Below are 12910 nucleotides of genomic sequence, written 5' to 3' on the forward strand. Positions count from 1 at the left end.
TTCTCAAATTGACAAGTTCTTCAGCAGCAATACACAGAACTATCCCAGCCATCACTATACTAAACCAAGTGCACCAGTATTTAAAAAAGCTTTGTTTCAAATCCCCTGTCACTCACCATTAACTTGTGTTGTCTAAATAAAACATCACTGCTGATTTTTTTTGACAATGGGAATGCGTTGCTAAAGCTCAGTGGCTGTCAGTTATCTGTGGAATGCTGAGGAGCAGAAATTCTTGAACGGCAGATCTGACTGCAACTATGTAAAGATAATTCATGAGCTAATACTTTGGCCAGAGCGCCCATGAACTGTCTGGAGTAGCCTGAGTGTCTCATGATTTACTGCAGAGTGGGTTTAAGAGCAAGCAGTTCAGATCAGAGTGAATTTATGGTGATGCAATTTCTAGAAGAATCAATTGCCCAAAGTTATAGCCATTCTGTTATCTGAGGGTCAAATCTTTAGAGGTGCTATACACCTGCAAATCCCACTGACTCCAATAGGAGCTGAAGATACTCATTGTGTCTCCCTGAAGGACATAATTTCAGGTGGTTTTTACTATCTTTATTTCTGAGAGAGGTTTTTTAACCCATTTCCCCTCTCTCTGTCCCCCACACCTCCTCCCAAACAGACCCAGGAGAGAGAGGAGGGTTCCATTATAGCTTCATTGAACATTCATAGAATGCTAGGGCCGAATCCTGCTCGGCTAGGCAAGTAGCCAATGGAAGTCATCTGCTCCTATGGAAGTTAATGGGATTCATTTGAGTAAAGCAAGTCAGCTCTGGCCCTTGAAATGAGCAGTGGAAAAGATCATTTAGGTATACAGCATTCCTCCTGGATAGTGCAGGTTTATTCTATTATAGTGTTTTATCTGATCCACTTTTGAAAACCCTATGAGATGGGGCTTAGATCATAGTATATTTCAGTGTCAGTTTTTCCTTTTCATCCAGTTTCTCTGACCTATACCCCATTGGACCACCCTAAATAATTCCACACCTTCGGTGGCGACTGCACCCTTTAGGTCAGTGGTTCCCAAACTAGGGGCGCCGCTTGTTCAGGGAAAGCCACTGACAGGCCGGGCCGGTTTGTTTACCTGCTGCATCTGCAGTTCGGCCGATCGCACTCCCAGTGGCTGTAGTTTGCCGCTCTCGGCCAATGGGAGCTGCAGGAAGTGGCGCCGGCTGAGGGACGTGCTGGCCGCCGCTTCCCGCAGCCCCCATTGGCCTGGAATGGCGAACCGCAGCCAGTTGGAGCTGCGATTGGCCGAACCGACGCAGCAGGTAAACAAACCGGCCCGGCCCGCCAAGGGCTTTTCCTGAACAAGCGGTACCCCTAGTTTGGGAACCACTGCTTTAGGTGCTTGTAGAAAGTTATTTCAAGCATGTGGCATCAAAACTGTGGTTGAGGTGAAGTTATCTGTAACACAGTTTGGCCTCGTTTTGCTTTCTCAGAGACCTTTCACAGGGAACAATATTTTGGTTCTACTACATTCGCCCCCTCTCGGATTCTGAGTACCAGCTCCCTAAGGGATGAATATGCACTGTCTACATGTGACTTTGTGCCATATCCCAAATGTCAAGCATCACAATTCAAGCAGCCGTGACATTTCCCCCTTTTAATGAATATTCATTACCTATTATCCATTTTTATGATCCTAAAGGTGGAATGTGTTTGAAGTAATTCAGGATAAATAACACTGGAACTGTACTTGTGATTTACAAAGTAGAGTGAAGGAGAAAAAAGCCTCATATTTGATTTTAGGGTTTTAAAGAGCCGTTCATTTTAGAAAACTTGCATTTGAAAAGTCTAGAGACACAGGTTCTTATTTGGTTTTATCAGTGTGAAGTGCATAAGACTAAATGGAACGAAAATGAGCAAAAGTACATTAATTTCAGGTAAACTGAATTTGGGCTAAGTATCAGGAAACATTTCCTAGCAGTGAGGCTTGTTAGATTGTGGAATAATCTTGGAAGGGAAGTTATGGAAGGCCCCATCATTTGACTTATTTAAACTTAAACTGGCCAAAGCCCTGGAAAATACACTACAGGGAACCGTCATGTATTAGGGAGCTAGACAAGATGCTGAAAGTGGGGATTTTTTCATCTCCAATTTCTAGTATTTTTAAATGTCTCTGTAAACAAGAGGAAATCAAACCCTATTGACAAGTACATTGAATGGCATCACAGTGGAATGAGACTTGTCTCGGTTAAAAAGGTCCAGGAAAAATAATAAAAAACTTAGTGAAAATCATAATTTATGGATTGCCAACTGCTAAGGGCCAAAATCTGACTTGGGTTGCACAGGGGTGGAGTAAGGTCTCAAAAATAAAAGACATTTTTTAAGATAACACCTCTGTGGTTTAATTAGCAATTCTCTAGTGGCACATTTAGTTTGTGAAATGATTAATAATTACAACGAGCTGAATCTTTCCTGTCAATCCGGTCAATGAGTGCTTTTTAGAGTGATAAAGAAGCTGAATGTCACATGCTAATTCTAACAACTTTTTATTATCATTATTCCATGTAACACCAACTTTTAATCCTCCCTTATAGACTCTACAGGCTGTGTCAGCCACCTTTAGATGGGGACTTATAAAAATGAAAGAGACACCCATGTTATGGACTCAATAAAATGTTCAGCTGAAAGCAACCCTGCCCGAGGACCCATGTCAACTGACACCGGTGGTGTTAAATGGAGATGGGAGGATATGGTGCTGGGTGTCTCGTGTTCGGTGAGAGATGAATCTGCGACGCCCACCTGCTGAGAACTCCTACAGTATATGGGCAAAGATTCTTACAGTTCCTTGGCTTATTGGAGAAGTTCTCTAACCATAAACACTCTTGAGCTAAGACAAACGAACTGCCTTCTGCCAGAATGCCCAGAAGGAATAGCAATTCCATGTCAAGAAACTGCAGCTTTACTAATGACTCAGCTGCGCTACTGGCTGAAAGTTGTGGCCTTCAAGTTATGGATCCGTAAAGCAAAAGCAAGACGAAGCACATCTACTATCCCAATAATGTATCTGGCATCCATTTAATTGCCAGCATAATTTTGGTCAGTGGTCTTGAGTAACAGCATCAGAAATACCACTGATTTAACATACTGACCTGCACTTTTGAACCATGAGTAGCTCAAGTTTCTGGTTTATTTCCATATGAATATAAAGTATTTCTTCTAGAGTTGTTTTCCTCTTCAGCCCAGTGAGAACCAATCTCTGTATGCTGCAGAGTATACATTCCATAATACTTCTTACCATTACTTTCTCTTACTTACTTTAGCGTTCACGTTTGGGATTAACATTTTTTACTAATGGTCTATTATGTATTCTGGAAATACAATAATATTTTACAGGAGAGTTTGGCAATGAAGGATATTTTAGGAGAAATTACAAAGAAAATAAATTGCAGTCCTATACTCTGATTATTTGAACAGATGTAGTTTTTAAAACCAGGTCAGAAGAACTATAATTATTTATGTGGAGTAGAGTATCTGTTTTGGATCATGTTATTATATATACAAGATTTAAATAAAAATTATATTGTTTAAAATGGGACCAATATGCTGGCAATTACACAGCTAATCCCAGTTTACTGGAAACAATTCTACATTATTTAAAATCTTTCAATATTTAAGTAGTCTTTAATACAGTTATTAAAATGTATTAGGAAGGCTTTTAAGTTAAAAGAAAAAGGAATCATGTATATAATGTACTTTATTTTTTTCCTATTTCAAAATTGTTCTCCATTCTATCAGTATTAGCATTAGTGCAGTAATTTTCTCCAAATTACTGGCTGATACTCATTGAGAATGTCAGCAGTCTCAGGCCAGAAATAATGTTCTTTTGGAGTGAGTGCCTTAATAATGATTCACCTATATCTAACAAAATTCCACAGCAGTGGGGGAACCTAACATTATTGTCTCTCGCTATAGAAAAGCCATAGTCTCTTTTAAAACCATTCATTGTTGGGAGACTCCAGGAACTGTTTGGCGTGATGGACATTCTAGAGAATGAAGGTTTTCTTTTGTTTCGTTTTGTTTTTTGTGCTGAACAGGGCATTAATGAGCTCCAGTTTTATTTGGTTAACAATCCAATCCATCCCAAATATAAAGTTAAAAATCATCTCTTCCCACCTGACTGTGAAGGTTTTTTTAATTTGATTTCTTCAACTAGCACAAAATAACTTACTACAAGTTTTGAGGGGTTGTGTTGGCTTCCTGAATTATTAAATGTTTTTAACATTTTTGTTTCTTTCATTCTCAGACTGATTTTTTTTGGGGGGGGGGGGAGAGTAAGAGAGAACACACTTTTGTTTGTTTTATTTACTTTTCAGTATTCCTTCTGACCCACCTCAGTCCACAGCTGAGGCTTATGTGAGTCAGTCTCCTGTTACATCTCAGACACAGGCATCAGTTACTGTAGAATCCATTGCACTGCAGTCAGATCAGCAGAACATTGTTTCAAAGCAGTTTGTGCTTCTTCATAATCTTGAAAGACTTAATCTTGCCATTTGCTGTTGAAAAGAATGATATTTCTTGAAAAATCCCCTAACTTAAAATTAACTGTAATGATATGTAAAGAAAAACTATTGAAACACCCAAGAAGTAAAAACATAGGGGCCAGTATCCTCTCCTGGGGTAAATCAGCATAGTTTTGTTGACTTCAGTGGATCTGGTTTAAACTGCCAGATGAGGATCCTGACCTACATGTATGCAGTTCGTACAGACAAAGGCGCATAGAAGATGATCTAAGGGCATTTACACTGTGCACTGTTTTACATTAAAATGTATGTGTTATTCTCATTAAATACATGCTAGAACATTTTATTATTAAAAGTTGGTTTATATTACAATGAAAGAGGATATGATTTTATTTATATAAGTTATCCCTTTAGTTCTTTGTTGGACAGAATTTAGGACTTTGCAGAGCTATGAAAGGTCAAAAGTTGAAGGTGTTTTTGATATCTGATCAAACTGACTCCGCAGTGCTGAGCTCTTCCTGTTTGTGCAGTACCACCTACAGATGCGGTTTCACTTCAGAATTCTTATTAAAAATAGAACAGAGCAGTTCTGAGGCTGAATAATTGCAAAGTTTGAGGCCAGGCCTGAAAAAGTGAGCAGAGTTAGAGTCAGAAGGTGATGCTCATGCTAAACTACAACTGAAGTCAGCAGAGCAGGCCCAGGCTATAGAATCTTCAGGACTAAAACCAAAGTCAGAGTCAAACCCCAGGATATCCCTGCAACTGGGCCACATCTGTTCTGGCTGGCTAGGATGAGCAAATAGTTGAAGTCGTCTCCTGCTTTGTCCATGAGGTTTTGCACTGTGTGTGCAAGCACTGGCCAAGCAGCCTCCCTCTCCATGATGCATCATAGAGAGTCACTTTACAGTATCAGTGCGTGTGAGGAGGGGCGGAGCAGGGTCCCCCTAAATGGGCTCTTCTCTGTTTGGAACTAAAGAAACAAACTATTACTGCTCATTTGATCCTAGCTCTTCTGAATAAGCAGGCATGGGATCTGGATTTTAGAGTTGGTGGGATCCATCTTGCAGCCTTTCTACAGGTATAACTCCCACTGAAGTCAGCGGCAGTTCCACATCTGAAAAGACTGTGAGATCCAGTTTAAATACTTCATGGGCCCAATTTTAAGGTAATTCTCAACCTAGCCTTTCATTCTGTAGGCAAAATGCCACATTTGCAATTTAGCATTCACAGCAAACTACAGGCACAATAGGTAACACTTGAACATCTGCTTTCTTTGTGCCTGTAAACAAGTCATTCAATGTCCAATTAGTGATATCATTGCATGTACAAAATTGTTAGTGCAAGTATTTATGGACAGAGTTGCAACCACAAAATTAGAGGACTACTGCCTTTCAAGCCTGAATTGACATCTACAATTTCCTTTGGTTCCTTTAACCCTGTAACCCTGGTAGGTGCTAGACATACCCTCAAACTAACCTACATGCTTTAATGTAACTATTTATCCTTCAGTTCATCCCAAATCCCCAAAGAAATGACAGCACTCATCACATCCCAAGGCATCACCTGATATACTGCAGGATACTGCAGCCTAGTAGTTAGAGCAGTGGAAATACAGACTGACTGGGTCCCTATAGTTTACTCCCAGATGTCACTGATTTTATGCATCACTTAGCCTCTCTGTGCCTCATTTTAGACATCTGTAAAATGGGAAATGTAACATTTCCCTATCTCCCAGGGGGCTTGGGAAGCTTACTTACAGTACATAATGTTTGCATGGCACTTTGAGATCATCCCTATTGCAGTGTTTATTATTAGCAGCATACACCTGCACATCTGAAGAAACTTCTGCAGGCTCCCAGTAAGGGGAAGCAGACTGAGATGGAGTCAGCTCTTGTAAAAATCATCTCCTGTATGCCTCTGGCCAGGAGCTAACAGTTTGGTTCCCTGATATTCATAGGAGCAGAAAGAAATGTTGCCTGAAGAGAAGTGCAGGTCTCAGGAGGGATCCTTTGTGATGATGGGCAATAAAACACAGTTCTGTTCCATTACTGCACGACAGAGTAGGGTAGGAGTCTAGCTTTACTCAAATCTAGCCTGTCAAGTGGTTTAGGTCTAAAATTGTAATTGCCTGCAAATTGTGAGATTTTTAATGTTGGTATGTTTTTACCATTCCCCACTCCATTTGCAATGAACTTAAATGTGCACATAAAAAGCCTATCATTATGCTGCTAAGCCGTGGGCTCCCTAAATAACAATGCTCGGGCTCCTTCTGCTGAAGCTACAGAATGTCTGCACCTGAACAAAGGACCTTCTTTAGTCTGCTAAAAAGTGTTCTAAGGGGTTGTTCCAGTAAACATGTATCACACAAGTGAGTACAACAAGGCTGCATCTGCCTGGGTGTATTTGCCACTAAAATTCCATAGGTAGCATTAATAAATAATGGATTAATCTCCAGACAGTATTTATTGTTTGCTGTGGTATATGGATAGAATTAACCTAACAGAGGTTGATGAAGAGAACACACACCTCCTCTTCCCCGCCAACATACTAGGTGAAGCTGTGTAATTGTTTCATCCTAAATTACAAACTACACTACATTAAAAATTAGCCTCAAACAATAAGGCAAGCCGCTTTAGAAAGAAGGAAAAAGGGAGGGAAAATGAAAAACAAGGGATAACAGGAGTTAGGCATTTGGGTTCAGCAATAGAAAATTCAGTCAGCAAGTTTCCCCTCTCAGGGCTTTGTTTTCAAGGATTTATAATAGGTAGATAGCAAGGAGGACACAAAAATAGGCTAATATAATTCAGAACCACAAACAACCTTCCTCCCTCTTGAGGTACAGCTTAGCCCTGTAGCACTTAGGTGGGGAACCCTGCCTTAATAGAAGCATTTCCCATCTTCTGCCTCAGCGGTTGTTTTTATAGAGTTCCCTGCCTTTCCTGATTGGGCCCTTTTGCCCCAGCCCTGCTTCATTACTCCTGATCACCTAACTAGAGAACTAGTAATTGAGCAGAGAGTTAACTCCTTGCTTGTTGGAAATCAGGTAAGGTCTCTGCAGCTTTTCACAATGTTCTCTAAAAGAGACAGATTTTACTGAGCCAGTTCTATACCTTAGGCCTTCTAAAGCAAAGGGCCAATATGACAATGGTACTTCTAAATAGAGAGTGGTATCAGAAGGCAAGCCTGAGATTCTCAAAGGTATTTAGGAGCCTAACTCCCATTGATTTCAACAGGAAGTTAGGTACTTAAAACCAATGAAGCTCTGGGATGAGGAGTTTTACCAATAGTCTACCAATAGTGCACACAATTTCAGACTAGAATAAATGAATGTGATGTAGATTAATATCCTGTCTTCTCAGAGCAGCAACAGGAAATTAGCAACTGTTTCCATTTTATGTTGGTAATAGTCAGACTCTTACAAAATGCTGGAATTCTCACAAGTCTGCCACCATTACAAGAAATTAGAAAACAGCAACACCTAACAATGTTATTTTTCCCCCCCTTAGTTAGAAAATTAGCAAAATAACTTAAGTTCCTCTGCATGTTTGTTTCAGCTTGCCCTAGATGCAACAAAGCAGAAAAAAGAGTTCTGTGTAGCAGGTGTATTAGTGTATAGATACACACACCTGCAGAGTCTCTGTCTCTCTTTGTGCGGTACAAACCATGTATAATGGCTTCATCTCAGTCCCTAGAGAGAAATATATTCCTTCCTGATGATTCTTCACATTTCTTTCAGGGTTCCTTGTGTGGCTGCCAATCCCCTTCTGAGGGACAGTTCTTCCAGCATGTTAGTTATTAGACTATTTATTCCAGGAGTCTTCCCCTTGTTTGATTATATTCTGTTGTATAATATTTGATGTCTGTGTCTGAAATATCAATGGTGCTTACGTCAGCCTGACTAAATGTGCCTTTTGGCAGCTCTCTTGCGCTCTCTTGTTGCATTCCAGACCAAGCCCTTTGTCTTGTGCATCAGCTGTGAGGCCCAATGCACCATCAGTGCATTTCTCATTAGCCCTTTCCATTAGCTCTCGCTTCTGTTTATTATGTTTATAATGTTATCAGTGATTTCTAATTATTTAGGCCCAGATGTTCATCTGTTCTGTACAGTGTGAGGAGGACCAGACCCATTGAAATTAGCCAGCATGCAGAGAAAGTCAATGACATCATAGCATCTTGCTTTGAGGCCCTGTGTGCTGAATTCGCACATGAGAAACTACACAATAAATGGGTGATTGAGGTGTGCCAGGAAGAAGCAGGGGGCAGCCATGCTAGGATGATTATTCCCTGCTCCAAAACGTAGAAGGAAAAACCAAATCCAGTTCAGTGCAACATAGATCCCTCCTCACAGGGAGCAGTGAGCCAGACAGGAGCCATGCTGCTACAGCTAGTGGGGACCTTTAGGGGAGCATGACTGAGTGGCTCACAGATCTTGGGTCGATCAGGTTTTGGATGTTGTGCTTCCTGCACACTCTTCAGTCTCACTTTGACTACAGCAGGGGCCAACTTGGTACATGGCCAGCCCAGCTTCAGAAGCATCCAAAGTAGGGTGACCAGATGTCCCGATTTTATAGGGACAGTCCTGATTTTGGGGTCTTTTTCTTATATGGCTCCTATTACCCACAACCCCATCCTGATTTTTCACATTTGCTATCTGGTCACCCTAGTCTAAAGGCCACCTTCTCCCCCACTCTACCCCTCAGCAGTGCAATGCTCTCTTTTGCTAGAGCCAAGAAAAGGGTCTTAACTTTCGGTTTCATTTCCTTTCCCTTTCTGAGTTGCCCCTGTGCTCCCTCAAATACTGGCAATCCCCTTGAGTCAGTTAATTCGCTTTTCTTATGATTAGATTAAATGGCTGTCTGTTTTGTGCAGGTCGCTCTGTTTTACACTGGCCATTCAGTTAACACATTGTGTTTTTTCTTTCTGAACTATCACCTTCTAATTACTATAGAGACCTGGCTGGGTTGCACTGATGTTTACACAGAGTCAATAAAACCATGTCATGTGGTGCCATCTCTTGTTACATTTATGCCCAGAATGGCTATGTGTGGCCAGTGAGATTGATATAGTTGAATTATCAGTTTCTACTTTTGTACATGTTCCTTGAGCCAGGGTTTGGTGAAGTACAGAGAGCACTTTGGGTCAATACAAAACAGGTTTTATATGTAAAGCAAAATGGGAAAATGCAGCTTTTTGGCTGGTTTTCTATCATTCAAATAATTCCTTTTGGAAGGTGCAGTTTCTCTAGTATCCACCATAAGAAGCTTGACCCAGTTCTATCTCTGCTTATCATGAGTTCTATGGGGAAAGGAAGGGAGAGGAAAGGTGGTGAAATTCACAAGTGGAAAAATTTAAATTCAATGTTAAGAAAAACTGGCTAATGGTGAAATCCATTAACGTTGGTCTTTTAGTCTCCCAAGGGAAGTGGTGGAAGCCCATATCACTTGGTACTTATAGCACTAGATAGAGTGTACAAATACAGTTAGAGGTGATCTACTTTAACCACATGTTAGACGCAAGAATCACTGGGAGAAGTTTATGGTTTGTGTAATGCAGGAGGTCAGACTAGATTGTTATAATTCGATTTTTATTTTTTTTATAATTTCAACTGTCATTTAAACATTTTTTTAGATTTTTTATTTATTTAAATTTGTACAGTTGTGTGAAGAGGGGGATCAGACAATAATTATTTATCCCTGGCATTACAACACATTTTATACACATTCAGATGGGACTCTGATAAAGTCTGAAGCAGCATTTTTCTTACTTTGCCTATCTATAAATTCCTGTTATTATCAATGGAAATATTTTTGTCAGTTTAGGTGTGTATGGTGAAATTGATGTTTACTTACATTTACCAATAGAAACTGAATCCTCTCAAGCCTAACCATCATGGTCCCTTCTTGCCTTAAAATCTAAGAGCCTATTACTATTAATTACCAGAGTGCCTAGGAGCCACAGTCATGGAGCAGAATCCCACTGTGCTAGGTGCTGTACTATCACAGAACAAAAAGATCTCACAATCTAAGTATAAGACAAGAGCCCACAGATGGAGACAGGCAGACAGACAGGGGAATGCAAGGAAACAGTGAGACAGTCTTGGTCAGCATGATTGGCATTGGTCTCAGCACATCGGCAGCCTAAACATTGACAAGTTTTTTTGTCGGTATCACGGCAAAGGAGAGTTTTGAGGAGGGATTTGATTGAAGGAGGATAATAAGAGAGCTTTGAGGATGTTTACAGGAGCTCATCCCAAGCGGCCGCAGCAGCATGGGAGAAAAGCACAAAGGCGTTTGATTGAAAAGTTAATAAGTGGTCCATGGAAGCTGGCATCACGGGCTGACTGGAGGTGAGAGATAGTGAACAATAGGTAATGTGGGCCTTGAAAAGTGGTGACAAGCGCTTATATTTGATGCGCTAGAGAAGGGGAAGCCAGTGGAGTGATGCAAACAGAGGAGTAACAGGTCAAAGTGATGGGCTAGGAAAATGCTCTTTGCAGCAGCATTCTGACTGGACATGAGCACAGCATGATTCCATTTGCCAAGGCCAGAGAGAAGGCTGTAGCAATAATCGAGACACAGAATGAAAAGAGCCTGGATGAGAGTTTGAGCTGGATGGATGGATAGAAATGGCGGTATTCTGGAAATGTTATGCAGAAAGAATGGACAAGATTTAGATAGAGCCCAGATGTGAGGATCGAGAGAGAAGTCTGAATCGAAGCTGATGCCCAGGTCGTGGGCCTGAGTGACAGACAGACAGGCTGGTGGTGAGAAAGTCGATAATTAATTAGACTAGATCAAACCCATAAAATATATCACAAGGACCAATCCTTCACTTGTAAGGCTAGATAGTGTATGTCCAAATCCTGAAATCCTTACTAAGTTTTAATTCCCATTTCAGGTGATGGGAAAGATGGAAGTAGAAAGACTCCTGACTCCCACCCGCATACTCTCTATTTCTCTAGGACAGGGCTGTTTGCTCCAGAATAAAAAGAAATGACTCACTTTAAGAAATGCTGATTAATGCCCCGTAAACTCTGCAGGGAGAAAATAGGTCTGTTTTTTAATGAATTAGGATTAAAATGAGTAATTAATGTTTGAATCAAGTCATTATTTTCTTGATCCTTCTTAAAATTAAATTTGGTTAAAAGCACTTTGAGGGCAATGAGCAGAGAATCATTATTATTTAATCAGCTTTAAATTACGTACACAATTAGTTACACGAGTGAGGCATTTTTGTCTTCAGATAATTAAAAACAATTAGCACGGTTTTATCTCAGTTTTATCAAATTCGCGTAAAATCAAATTCATATTATTAGCAGAGCTTGAAAACTTGCTTTTTTTGGGTTGAGAATTCCTTTTCAAATTATTGCATGAGAGTTAATGAAGCCACCACACGAACACAGTGCTTGGAAATGAAGGATTTGCAAAAGATGCATCGTATATCTCTGATCGCACATGAACTCGGCCCTCTTTTATTTTTTTTAATTTGTTTTTATTATAGTTTTGTGAAATAATAAGCAACATTATAGCCCTACAAGCTCTAATGTATCTTGCTGCATGGGATAATGTGCAAATTGGGCCCTATTTCCTTTCGCTTATAGATTCATAGAATAGATTCCACAGCCAGAAGGGACCATTGTGATCATCTAGTCTGATATCTTGTACAACACAGGCCAGAGAACTTCCCCAAAATAATTCCTATAGCAGATCTTTTAGAAAAACATCCAATGTTGATTTTTAAATTGTCAGTGATGAAGAATCCACCACAACCCTTGGTAAATTGTTCTAATAGTTAATTATTCTCACTGTTAAAAATTGATGCCGCATTTCCCGTCTGAATTAGTGTAGCTTCAACTTCCAGCCATTGGCTCACGTTATACTTTTCTCTGTTAGATTGAATAACCAGTTATTACATATTTGTTCCCCTCTTATAGACTGGGGTGGGCAAAGTACAGCCCATGGGCCACATCTGGCTAGTCAGACATTTTAATCCAGCCCTTGAGCTCCCACTGGGGAGCAGGGTCTGGGGCTTGCCCTGCTCCGTCGCTCCAGCCGTGGAGCGGGGTCGGGGGATTGCCCTACTCCACGCGTGCTGTGGCTCTGCGTGGCTCCCAGAAGCAGCGGCATGTCCCTCCTCCGGCTCCTACACATAGGGGCAGCCAGGGGGCTCCACACGCTGCCCCTTCCCCAAGCACCACCCCCGCAGCTCCCACTGGCAGGGAACAGTGGCCAATGGGAGCTGTGGGGTGGTGCCTGCAGAGTTGCCTGGCTGCGGCCCCATGTAGGAGCTGGAGAAGGGGCATGCCGCTGCTTCCGTGAGCTGCGGGGGGCCGTGCCTATGGACAGGGCAGCACGCAGCCACCTGGCTGTGCCTCTGCATAGGAGTCAAATGGGGGACATGCCACTGCTTTTGGGAGCTGCTTGAGGTAAACGCCACTC

The 12910-nt window shown here is 41.2% G+C and overlaps 1 protein-coding gene across 5 annotated transcripts in view; it reads left to right on the top strand.

Annotated features, from left to right (window-relative positions):
* Positions 1-12910, top strand: part of PREX1 (phosphatidylinositol-3,4,5-trisphosphate dependent Rac exchange factor 1) — a 323079-nt gene that overhangs the window by 214385 nt on the left and 95784 nt on the right. For 2 of the 5 annotated variants that reach the window (XM_048819859.2, XM_048819858.2), the window contains exon 40: positions 2547-4849. The exons of the other annotated variants lie outside the window; for them this stretch is intronic. In XM_048819859.2, the coding sequence (XP_048675816.1) occupies positions 2547-2589 (43 nt within the window). In that variant the 3' untranslated portion in view covers positions 2590-4849. Of the gene's footprint in view, positions 1-2546; positions 4850-12910 lie in introns of those variants that run through there. 5 annotated transcript variants of the gene reach the window in all.

The sequence above is a fragment of the Caretta caretta genome, chromosome 13, assembly GCF_965140235.1.
Source record: "Caretta caretta isolate rCarCar2 chromosome 13, rCarCar1.hap1, whole genome shotgun sequence".
NCBI classification, from domain to species: domain Eukaryota; kingdom Metazoa; phylum Chordata; order Testudines; family Cheloniidae; genus Caretta; species Caretta caretta.